Below are 12,562 nucleotides of genomic sequence, written 5' to 3'. Positions count from 1 at the left end.
AACGAAAAAAATAAAAAAAAAAAAAAAAAAAAAAAAAAAAAAAAAATATATATATATATATATATATGAGTTGGCCTTAGTTTTAAGTAGTTACTAGGTGTACCTTTAAAAAACCATCTTCTGGCTGGGCACAGTGGCTCATGCCTGTAATATCAGCATTTTGGGAGGCCAAGGCAAGTGGATCACCTTAGGTCAGGAGTTTGAGACCAGCCTGGCCAACATGGCAAAACCCGTCTCTACTACAGATACAAAAATTAGCCGGGCGTGGTGGTGAGCACCTGTAATCCCAGCTACTCGGGAGGCTGAGGGGATGGGATCCCTTGAACCTGGGAGGTGGAGGTTGCAGTGAGCCGAGATGGCACCACTGCACTCCAGCCTAGGCAACAAAGCAAGACTCCGTCTCAAAAAAAAAAAAAAAAAAGTCTCAGTTCTTTGTGCGAATGCTCTTATTTAAATTTTCACTCTGACTCTGTTCACTAAAACATTACTGGCTTTCTGAACGTTCCTTACTTGATTTGCAAGTTTGGCCTGCCTTCCACTGGAAGAGGGGTGCTATATTTAGCACAGTTCTTCTTGAAATGCATTTTTCCAAAATGGCAGTTAAGCTGTGCTGGAGGTGAATTGGAAATGTTGCTTTGGGAAGTTAGTGTCTTCAAATGGCTTAGAATGCCCGAAGGCCCGTCAGGAAGTTGGCTGTCTGATCACCTTCATGGCTGCCCCTGGCTGCTGCCTGTGGATCCTGCTCTGCTGCTGGCCTCTCTGTGTCCAGGCCTTTGCTTCTTTGCCATATGGCTGGAGCGTGGTGTAGGATTTTAGCTTTTGAATTTTATTCTTTTAGAGCCCTTAAAGGTTATCCTCCCCTCCCTTCCTGAGTTAAAGATGTTTTCTCCATTATGTTCCCATTTGCTGCTTCCGTCCCTACTGACCATAGAGCACCAACCAAAGGAATTTCTTTCTTTTCTTTCTTTTTTTTTTTGAGACAGATTCTCCCTCTGTCGCCCAGGCTGGAATGCAATGGCGTGATTTCGGCTCACTGCAACCTCCGCCTCCCAGGTTCAAGTGATTCTCCTGCCTCAGCCTCATGAGTAGCTGGGATTACAGGCATGTGCCACCACGCCTGGCTAATTTTTTATATTTTTAGTAGAGACGGAGTTTCTCCATGTTGGTCAGGCTGGTCTCGAACTCCCAACCTTAGGTGATCCTCCTGCCTTGGCCTCCCAAAGTGCTGGGATTGCAGGCGTGAGCCACTGCACCTGGCCTAACCAAAGGAATTTCATAGCAGTGCTCCAGGCAGCCAGGGCTTGCTGCTTAGCTCCCTTTGGAACAAATTAAAAGCTACCCGTTAGTGCAGCAAATGGGGGTGCTTAATTAACTAAGAATGTGGCACCCCGAGGCCACTGCATTGGCATTTATAGTTTTTAAGTAACAGGCAACAAACAAGTATTTTTAATCATCAGCTCATTAAATATCAAAAACAGTATAGTAGCTATAAGCTTGGGATTGTTTCCTGAAGAACAGTTTGCAAAGCTGGTCAACAGCCTTGTAGGTTGCCTTATCTATTTTCTCTTAGTGTGGGCCCTCATTCTGAGCCCATAAATCAGTGTAACAGCAAGCTAGGTTCTTAGGGTATATTACTTGGCTTAATAATGCATTCATTTATTCAGGCAGAAAACTTATACTTATCAAGGACTATGTGTCAGGTCCAGGACTATAGGCAGGGGTTTTGAGGGCTGTCCTCCTGGGCTCTGTCTTCAGGCTCTCCTCTTCCAATCCAACCTATGGCCTTAACAGAACTGGACTTACTGGGGCTCCGTGACCATCTGTTGAATGCATTTTAGTCTGATGATCAGTGCCTACCAATACCTTGCCCTGACCTGTCTGTCTTATCTTCCACAATCCTACAAGGTTCTGGATGCAGAAGACAGATCATACCTAGGAAATACACCACCTGTGACCTTTCTCCAGTCTTCCTCATGTATCTCTTTGTAACTTATCCTGCAGTACAGCTCTCACCTGCTTATTAAGGCAGTGGCCTTCTTGAGAAGGATGATATAAAACATTTCTGAGTTTATTGTGTGTCAGATGCTATGCTGAGCACTTGATATATGTCATCTCACACAGTGCTTTCCACAAAGTTTTATTCAAACACTTTTTCTTTTCTTTTGAGATGGAGCCTCACTCTTTTTGCCCAGGCTGGAGTGAAATGGTGCGTGCAATCTTGGCTCACTGCAACCTCCGCCTCCCAGATTCAAGCAATTCTCCTGCCTCAGCCTCCCAAGTAGCTGGGATTACAGACACCCACCACCACGCCTGGCTAATTTTTGTATTTTTAGTAGAGACGGGGTTTTATCATGTTGGCCAGGCTAGTCTGGAACTCCTGACCTCAGGTGATGCGCCCGCCTTGGCCTCCCAAAGTGCTGGGATTACAAGTGTAAGCCACTGCACCCAGCCTATTCAAACACTTTATAGCTCAGGGAGGTTCAGAAATTTACCCAGAGTAACACAGCTGGAAAGGTGGTGGTTTAAACACACATCTGCGTAACTCCAAAACCCATTGTCTTAACCACTTCTCTGCTTCTGGGGTTAGCCCCATGTCAGCCCACAGAAGCCCGCATCTAGGACAGCAGAATCTCAAGCAGCAGTTCTGATGGGTCCATGTTGTATGCCTGCCTGAAGCTTGGGTTGGGGAGAACACAAGGACAGGGATCAGCTCCAGGTGCTGGGGGGCAGGGTGGAGGAATGACAGCACGTGCCATGTGTGTGTGACATAGAGATCTATTTTATCCATATTGCAGCTGAAATTATATGAGTGTATATTAGCTTTAAGTTGCTGCTATATTAAATTACCAAAACCTTAGTGGCTTAAAATGACATACCTTATTGTCTTATAGTTCTGGAGGTCAGAATTCCAAAATGGATCTTAATGTGGCCAAAATCAAAATGTTGGCTGCGCTGACTCCTTCTGGAGGCTGTAGGGGAGGATCCATTCCTTGCCTTTTTCAGTCTCCAGAGGTGGCCTGTATTCTGTGGCTCCTTAGCTCCTCCTTCCTCTGACCTCAGAACCAGTACTTCAAATTGATCTCTCTTTCTCTCTCTTCTCATTCCATTGTCACATGTCTTTCTCTGATTCTGAGCCTTCTGTCTCCCTCTTATAAAGACCCTGTGGTTATTGGGCCCACTTGGAGAACCCAGAATACTCTCCCCATCTCAGGATACTTGAACTTTACATGTCCATAGTCTCTTTTGCTCTGTAAAATAGCATAGTCACAGGTTCTGGGGACTAGAATGTGGACGTGTATAAGGGGCTATCATTCTATCTATCATGAGGTGTAAAGAAAATAGGAGTGCACCATGGGCTAGTCTGGGATACCATTGCTAAGGTGGTTTCTGAGGGCTCTAGAGTAGCTGAAGCATTATTTGGGTGTTGAGCTAAGGACAGCCTGATAGAGCATCTGTGATGCATGTGCTGAGAAGCTGTACACTTGAGGAATTCCAGGAGTGAAAGGTTTTTTGTTGTTGTTGTTTTGTTTGTTTTTTTAAGATGGAGTTTTGTTCTTGTCACCCAGGATGGAGTGCAATGGCGCGATCTTGGCTCACTGCAACCTCCGCCTCCCGGATTCAAACAATTCTCCTGCCTCAGCCTCTCAAGTAGCTGGGATTACAGGCACCTGCCACCACACCTAGTTAATTTTTTTTTGTATTTTTAGTAGAGACGGGGTTTCACCATGTTGGCCAGGCTGGTCTCGAGCTCCTGACTTCAGGTGATCCACCTACCTTGGCCTCCCAAAGTGCTGGGATTACAGGTGTGAGCCACTGCGCCCTGCCAAAAGGTCTTTAAAATGCATGTAAGAACTGATACCTGGGATGTTTTCTCCTGCTTCTGAGCTCCATGACCAGGCTTGGATGGCCACGGGGTCTTATGATCTCTGATTTTCTGTGGAATTGGAACTACCATTTTGCATCTACATCCCTAAAAGTGCCATGCTACTCCAATTGTGGGAATGAATTATGATGTTCCCCTCAAGTGAGTAGCAGGCAGACCGATGTGTCAGGAACACAGTGTGATGTGGCAAGCAGCCCATCAGGGGAAGGGATCTGGGTGATAGAAAGAGAAGAGAAGGGGATTCTGAGAATGCAGGCATGCCTGAGGACATTTTCCAAGCAGAACTGCAGTGCCCAAAGGGTTTATAAGGTGTAAGAGGGAGTGACTGGGAAGGTAGGCAGGTGTCAAGTCAGGAATGATCTGGAGGGGCAGGGAGCCAGTGAAGGGCTCAAAGCAGGGGAGCAAGGGCAGTTATGCACGTGGCCAGAGCCCCTTGAGGTCAAGACCTGGGTCTGGTTCATAGCTGAGTGCCCAGCCTTGTGAGTCTTAGGCCAAGGTGGAATGCTCAGCAGAGACTGAATGGATGCCACAGGTAAGCTTCACCTTCCTTCCAGGCCAGCCTCACTGGGCCCCCCTCTGAACAGCTCCACACACATCACAGAGACTTTATTTGGAGGGATTTGGGTTCTTGAATGCATGGCATAGCACACCTCACTGTCTTGGGCTCCTTTCCACAATGCATTGGCCATTGCCCAGTAAATACTTGTGAATAATGTGTTGCAATAGGAATATAGAGGAAACAAACAAAAGACATATAAGGGAACTGGAACAACAAAAAAAGCTACGTCTGACAAGTAAGGTCATTGGTCGCTAGGATCCCTATGCACCAGGGAGCATGGTGTTAGATGGAATGTGTTTCCTTTTAGAAGACCCTCCTGTACCTGGCTTCATTTGATCTTCCTCAAAACCACCTCCTAGAGGAAAGCCATGTAAATTCTTAAAAAAAAAAAAAAAAGACAGTTGAGGAGACCCAGACCCAGTGGTGTAGAGCAGCGGTCCCCACCTTTTTTTAGCACTGGGGACTAGTTTTGTGGAAGACAATTTTTCCATGCACTGGGGGGTCAGTAGGGGATGGTTTCGGGATCAAACTGTTCCATCTCAGATCATCAGGCATTAGATTCTCATAAGGAGCCTAGAACCCTCGCATGCACAATTCACAGTAGGGTTTGTGCTCCTATGAGAATCCAGTGCCACTGCTGATCTGACAGGAGTCAGAGCTCAGGTGGTAATGCTCGCCCATCGCCCACCTCCTGCTGCACTGCCCAGTTCCTAACAGGCCATGGACCAGGACCAGTCCAGGGCCCAGGGGTTGGGAACCCCTAGAGTAGAGTGGTTTGCCATCAGGCATCCAGTGGAGGATGGGAGGATTGAGGTACTAATCTTGGCTTCTAGATTACAGTTTTCTTTTCCTCCCATGATGCTACTCTGCTTTCCTCTTCATTCTAGCCCAGTTATCCTTCCCCCTGTTAAGCTTCTGGAACCTGTTGTCTTACCCATCCTTCATTCATCCTTACTCAAGGGCTGTCTTGTGGTATTTCATACACTGTACTTACCTAACGCCAGGCTCTTTCACCCTTGCTATATATACCTTGTTTTGCCATCTAAATGGCATTCTTGGAGGGCCACGGTGTGATGTGAAATTTATCTGCATGCCCCTAGGATATAATCTACCTACCCAGTTGCTCTTCTTTGAAATAACGAACCCCATGTTAATTCATTTCACGAGGGCGGGGACAGTGGCTGTTTTGTTTGCCAGCGTAGCTAGCATAACGTCTGGCTCCTAATAGATGGGGATTGAGTTTATGTCTTGGGGGCTTATAAGGGCACAGAAGAGTGTGATTTGGGGATCTTGGGCTTTGGTCTTGGGGGATTGGATTGTCTCATTCCTGATCTCCTACCTGGTTGTATTACTCTGGAGTCTGCCATCTGCAGATTGAGCAGCCTTTAGTTGTACAAACTGTGGTCTTGTCCCTAAGCAGTTATAGACACTCTTAGGATTTTAATAAGTTCACAACACTTTCCAAAGTGTTTTAGTTCAGGTAAGGAATTCTGGAATCTTGTATATGTGGGGAGAGAGGCAGAAGGAGGAAAGCTGGAGAAGGAAAGTGAACTATGAAGAAGGGGAGCTTCAGTAGATTGTGAGCTGGTGTGCCATGTGGATTTAGGTTTTCTGTTACTTATTCCTCACCTTAGAGTAGGGGTTGGGTGGGTGTGTCCATGTGCCCCTCTCTGCCCAGTTGTGCTTTCCCAAGGCCCATGTATATCTGAATTCAGGGATACACTTTCAGTGGGTGTGCCTGGCTTCAGGATAAGCAGCGTGAACATGCCTGTGGCATATGGATGTCATGTGGTTGTGGCCAAAAACCCTGGGCTCCATCAGAAGTGTTCTCCACATTTTGTTTCGGTGTAACAATTGCCCATTAAATGCCAGGCTGCCAGCATATGGTTCCCTCCAACATCCTTCTTGTTAAGTGGAAACTTTAGCTGTGTGACTGGAATATTTTCCCATCATTTAGGATTTCAGAATTAACATATTTTGGAGAATTCTGTGATTAATGCTGAATGGCACATTTGCAGAGTATTACAGAAACAGGTAAATTGGAGTTGGCAGATCTGTAGCTGCTCTTTCTCATGATGGGTAAGTGGTGGAAAAGGTGGGGTCAACAGGAGGATTCTGGGGCTCACTCTGTGGATGCTGTAATTAAAGTGGGAAGTCTGGCACAGTTGTTAGCCCTGGTATTAAGAGTGCAGATGGCTAATGGCCACATCACCAAGAGTAAGAGTTAGGCCTTTTAAAGTCTTTTTTTCTTTTCTTTTTTTTTTTATGACCCACACTATGTATTCCAAGCATAGGTATGGATGCAGTGAAGAATTTTCTCATTAAAAGTAACAACTTATTCCCACATTCATTCCCAGTCTTGAAATGAGAAACCAGTTTCCTTAGACTTGAGGAATTGCCTATCTGTTGTGGCTTAATAGAGCTTGTGGATAAGGGCATCTGGAGTAGGCGAAGTTTATGACCAATCAACGCTCAAAGTGGATCTAACTGGAAGGGCTCCAGCTGGCAGCTCTTGGTCTCTCTCCCAATTTTACTGTTAATGAATTATTATTTAACCCCTAAACATAGAACAGCCTGCCCCTATTGTTTTACAGAAGTGGGTGCTCATGATCTCTATGGCCTGGCAGTTAGGAATCTCCTGGGCTGGCCGGAGTTTGACAGCTGTGGGGGGCCATAAAGTGGGCAGAAAGAGTGGTGGACGATGTCCGGGGACTGGCATGACCTGGGTCTCAGCAGTGCTGCCTGCATTTGGACTCCATGGGGATTTGTGTTGGAAGAGCAAATTGGCTTTACTCTGCATCGTGTTCTCTTGTTTTCCCACAGGGAGTGGGGCCGGCCAGCAGAAACAGTGGGCTGTACAACATCACCTTCAAATATGACAGTAAGTAACTGCCTTTATTGCCAAAGAATGGAGCCCTTTGAGTCATCTAAAGATTACATAGCCATGCTTAATCAAGGACGCTGGGGTTGAGGAATTTTCTGAACCTGTTCAGGTTTGTCAACAGCTAAAGCAGCTCAGTCTCAATTAAGCCACTCAAGTATTTGGGAGCTTGACCAGGTCAAGTGTCTTCCATAGTGTTCAGAAAAGTTGTGTAAGGAGACTTTCCCTGTGTTCCTTGGGGTTTATCTGTATGTGTTGTTAAGGACATAACTGCCAGTATGGCCCAGCAAGGAACACATAAACAAAGTTGCTCCAGTGCAGGGTGCTAGGGAATGGTGGAGAGTATGGCAAACTGGATAGCTCATGTCTAGTCTGAGGGGAGTCTTGACTCCTTAATTCCAAATATTGTGACCATGGGGAATTCCCACTGAATGTAGCAAATTGATTTCCAAGAATAGTGGGAAATTTGTGCTTTTTGTATAAACATTTTTTAATAATGGCAGTTATGGCCGGGCGCGGTGGCTCAAGCCTGTAATCCCAGCACTTTGGGAGGCCGAGACGGGCGGATCACGAGGTCAGGAGATCGAGACCATCCTGGCTAACACGGTGAAACCCCGTCTCTACTAAAAACTACAAAAAACTAGCCGGGCGACGTGGTGGCGCCTGTAGTCCCAGCTACCCGGGAGGCTGAGATAGGAGAATGGCATGAACCCGGGAGGTAGAGCTTGCAGTGAGCTGAGATCCGGCCACTGCACTCCAGCCTGGGCGACAGAGCGAGACTCCGTCTCAAAAAAAAAAAATAATAATAATAATAATGGCAGTTATTTTTAAAATTTCACACAGAATGAATCTGTGTGAAATTCACACAAGGTGAATCTGTGTGAATCTGGGTCCCAGATTGGCCAGGGGTCTACAGTCTACAGTTGGTTGGCCATCGCTGACCAGGCCTGGGCTCCAACCCCAGTTCCCCATCTATCAGTTCTTTTATCTTTTCTTTTTTTTCTTTTTTTTTTTCTTGGGCGATCCGCAGTCTCACTCTGTCACCCCAGGGCTGGAGTCGGTCAGTGCGCATGCATATCTGCTCACTGCGACCTCAACCTCCAGGTTCAAGTGATTTATGCACTCAGCCTCCTGAGCGCTGGGATTACGAGGGTGCATGCCCACACCCCGTTATTTTTTTTTTCTCTTTTTTTCTTTATGAGACGCGCAGAGTCTCGCTCTGTCGCCCGCAGGCTGGAGGTGGCGTGGCCGGATCTCAGCTCCACTGCAAGCTCCGTCCTCCGCAGGTCACGCCATGTCTCCTGCCTCAGCCTCCGCGGAGTCGCTGGGACTACAGGTGCCCGCTTACCGATCCGGCTTAAATTTTTTGTATTTTTAGTAGCGATGGGGGTCTCTCCCACTGTTACCAGGGGATGGTCTCGATCTCCTGCCCTTGTGATCGTGCACCGGCCTCGGCCTCCCAAAGTGCCGGGATTACAGGCGTGAGCCACCACGCCCAGCCACACACCCAGTTAGTTTTTGTATTTTTACTAGAGACTGGGTTATGCCATGTTAGCCAGGCTGGTCTTGAACTCCTGGCCTCAAGTGATCTGCCCACCTCTGCCTCCCAAAGTGCTGGGATTACAGGTATGAGCCACTGTGCCTTGCCCTACCTACCAGTTTTATGAGCTGTGGCTGGTGATTTGACTTCTCCAGGCTTCGGTTTTCTTTTTTAAAATAAAACTTAGTTTCCTTCTTCTAGCATCATTTTGAGTTTTAAATGAGGTAATGCTTATAACTACTCAACTTGGGATCTGACTGCAATGTATATTCATTAATTGATATCTATTAATATAGAAATCAGTCCAACTGGAGTTGGAATGCAAGCACCATTTTTTGCCCTTTCTCTCAAGAAAGGGTGACTCTGGCTGAATTGTTTTCTTTTCTTTTTTCTTTTTTTTTTTTTTGAGATGGAGTCTTGCTAGGCCGGAGTGCAGTGGCGCAATCTCAGCTCACTGCAACCTCCGCCTCATGGATTCAAGCAATTCTTCTGCCTCAGCCTCTCGAGTAGCTGGGACTACAGGTGCGTGCCACCACGCCCGGCTAATTTTTGTATTTTCAGTAGAGACAAGGTTTCACCATGTTGGCCAGGATGGTCTTGATCTCTTGACCTTGTGATCTGCCCGCCTCGGCCTCCCAAAGTGCTGGGATTACAGGGGTGAGCCACCGTGCCTGGCCTCTGGCTGAATTGTTTTCTGAGGGCATGGGGGGTGCTTTTTCTAAGCAACTCCTTTCATTCATAAGAAGATAGTTGTATAGAATTGTGATCCTTTTAGCTTTATGAGCCATAATTTAAGTAAAAATGACAAGAAGGAACTTGACTTATATTGAGTAACTTCTGGCATCTGATTCATCTCTTGGACAGGGTTATGAATCAATGTAAGTAAAGGGCTTAGGTTGCATTGAGGCCTCTAGAATAATCACTGCTAAAGCAGGATTGTAAACGTTGTGGTTACAATCCAACAATTTTAAGATACAAATATGTGTGTCAGATTCACACCCACAGTTGCTGGCATGGCTATTTTAGGCTAACCAGTGAGGACTTAGATGTGCAACTCAGGCAGCTCACATTGGTGGTATATATATGTTCTGGGTAAACGCTGGGTAGATGCTAATGAAAGATTTGCACATCCATGATACTTGATTCAGCTAAGTAAAGAGGTGTAAGGGATCTTTCTTTGAGTTACAAAGTGAATCTCTAATATGTGCTTTTGGTCCTAGCAGATCTTGTATTACATTCAAGCGTTCAGAATTTTCCTGTCAGCTGCAAATAAGCATTTGTATCTCTAATTTAATATGACACTTGTGAAGGAGGATCTCTCTGTGTAAAACTTTAAAGTATCTTGCTGTTTTCTTCATAATACCAAATATTTGGCCCACATACCTATGCCTGTTTCTTAGTCATTACTTTCTTTTTAATTCTTCAACATTTAATTAAAATTTAATTCACAGCTTGTATTGACTCCTGAGACGTATGAAGCTCCGTTGCATTTTGGGAAAATGTCATTTGGGCATGAAGTTTTTGTAATCAGAATCCAAAATTTTGGACTTGCTAATAATTGGATCCAGGCTGTGTAGAAAACCTATTCCATATTTTCCATTGAAAAGATATTTCTGTCTTCCACAAGGAAGTTCCTGTTACTGCTCAGTTGACTGGTTACTAGTCAACTGAAATAACTTGTTTGAAATAACTAAGAACCAATTACTGGGTTTTCAACAAAATTACTAAAAACCATATTTTTCTATTCCTTTGTCATTTAATGTTATACAGGAAGAAAATGTCTTGCCGTTAAGTCAAAATTAAATTTTACAAGTCTCTCTGCCTCCTTTGGCCTTGAATTCCATGTTTTTTCCTTTACATTCTTGGTATGCCCAAGTAGGTTATATTAAATTTTCTTATTCTTAGACTTTATATTGGCTGGGCGCAGTGGCTCATGCCTGTAATCCCAGCACTTTGGGAGGCCAAAGCGGGTGGATCACCTGAGGTCAGGAGTTCGAAACCAACCTAACCAATAAGGTGAAACTGTCTCTACTAAAAATACAAAAATTAGCTGGGCATGGTGGCATGTACCTGTAGTCCCAGCTACTTAGGAGGCTGAGACAGGAGAATTGCTCAAACCTAGGAGGTGGAGGTTGCAGTGAGCTGAGATTGTGCCACTGTACTCCAGCCTGGGTAACAGAGCGAGACCGTGTCTCAAAAAAAAAAAAAAAAAAAAATTCTTAGACTTTATATTGCATAACTATATTTACAGAAACCCAAACAGTATTAATTTTGACATTAGGAATGAACAAAGAAAACAATGAAAACTACTATTATTTGCTCTTGTTCATGCATCTTTTCAGAGCTGTTTGATTCTCTTTCATTATGGACCACAATAAATCAAAATATTTGAACTTTACAAGTATGACAGGAACTTGCCTTTTTTTTTTTTTTTTTTTAATATTTTGGGAAGCTGGTCTCAGCCAGGGTTTTTGCGGGCTGAACACCTCTGATTCAGAACTCATGTTGGTGGCAGTAAGCTGTGTGCTGTGATAGAAGTGGTAAGAGCTGATCTCTCATAGCTCCTCATTTGTATAGTGAGGGTGTTAAACCAGATGTTATAAATTTTTTCCTATTCTAAAATCTCTTCTTTACCCAGAGAACATATGTTGATTGCTTTGAGAGTGAATTTTCACTAGAAGTAGAATTTGGTATTATTAACATCCTTTGAAAGAAGTAATATTGAAATGTAAATATAGGCCAGGCGTGGTGGCTCACGCCTGTAATCTCAGCACTTTGGGAGGCTAAGGTGGACGGATCACCTGAGGTCGGCAGTTCGAGACCAGCCTGACCAACATGGAGAAACCCCATCTCTACTAAAAATACAAAAATTAGCTGGGTGTAGTGGCGCATACCTGTAATCCCAGCTACTCCGGAGGCTGAGGCAGGAGAATCGCTTGAACCCAGGAGGCAGAGGTTGCCATGAGCCGAGATTGCGCCATTGCACTCTAGCCTGGGCAACAAGAGTGAAACTCCATCTCAAAAAAGAAAAAAAGAAATGTAAATATGACTGTTTTTGAAGCTGACGGAGTTGAGTGGAGGAAAGGAGTGTGCCTAATGTAGTCAGGCAATAAAGCAGAATACAGGCAGCATGAAGGATGGAGTTTTACAAGTGTAGGGGTGCGTTTTTGTGTATGTATGCTATGCTTTAATACATTTAAAAGGAGGACTATTATGTGCATGTTAAAACAAGGCTTGGAAGGGTATTCATTAGAATGTTCATTGCACCTCTGTGGTAAGAGGTTATGAATGCCTTTTATATTTTTCTTACAGTCTTTTGTGGTTTGAAAATGTCTGCAATGAACATTTTAGTCATAAAATGGGAAATGTGCAGTAACATCTACAGGGAGAAAAAGGGAGACTCACAGAGCTTCTTACAAAGTCCCCTGGAATGCTTTACCCCAAAGAGAAACACCCTGGCTTCAGAGGGGTAATGGACAGGTTTGGATGTTTGATGGAACTGATGATCTTTTGCAGGAGATACAGGAGAGGGTGTTCAAGTTTGATCATTGAGAAAGAAATGGGGATGAAGCAGCATAAGAATTACGAGTGGTGTCTGCTGGGGATGGTGAATGGTTCTCCCTGCAAGAGTGGCCAGAACAGCTCATGGCCATTCTTTGAAGTCACAGCCTGATTCTGGCCGGAAGCTTTTGGCAGCTT

At 44.9% G+C, this 12,562-nt stretch overlaps 1 protein-coding gene across 4 annotated transcripts in view; it reads left to right on the top strand.

Annotated features, from left to right (window-relative positions):
- The window catches only part of IL17RD (interleukin 17 receptor D), an 85,381-nt gene that overhangs the window by 46,708 nt on the left and 26,111 nt on the right, over positions 1-12,562 (top strand). For all 4 annotated transcript variants that reach the window (XM_017894203.1, XM_017894200.1, XM_017894201.1 and 1 more), the window contains one exon: positions 7,266-7,323. Coding sequence is in view for 2 of the 4 variants with exons in the window: in XM_017894200.1 (XP_017749689.1) it covers positions 7,266-7,323 (58 nt within the window). In the remaining 2 variants the exon portion in view is untranslated. The remainder of the gene's footprint in view (positions 1-7,265; positions 7,324-12,562) is intronic.

Source organism: Rhinopithecus bieti, unplaced genomic scaffold, assembly GCF_001698545.2.
Source record: "Rhinopithecus bieti isolate Rb0 unplaced genomic scaffold, ASM169854v2 scaffold_21649, whole genome shotgun sequence".
Lineage (NCBI taxonomy): Eukaryota > Metazoa > Chordata > Mammalia > Primates > Cercopithecidae > Rhinopithecus > Rhinopithecus bieti.
The sequence above is the reverse complement of the archived record's forward strand: the minus strand, read 5'-3'. Positions and strand labels throughout refer to the sequence as shown.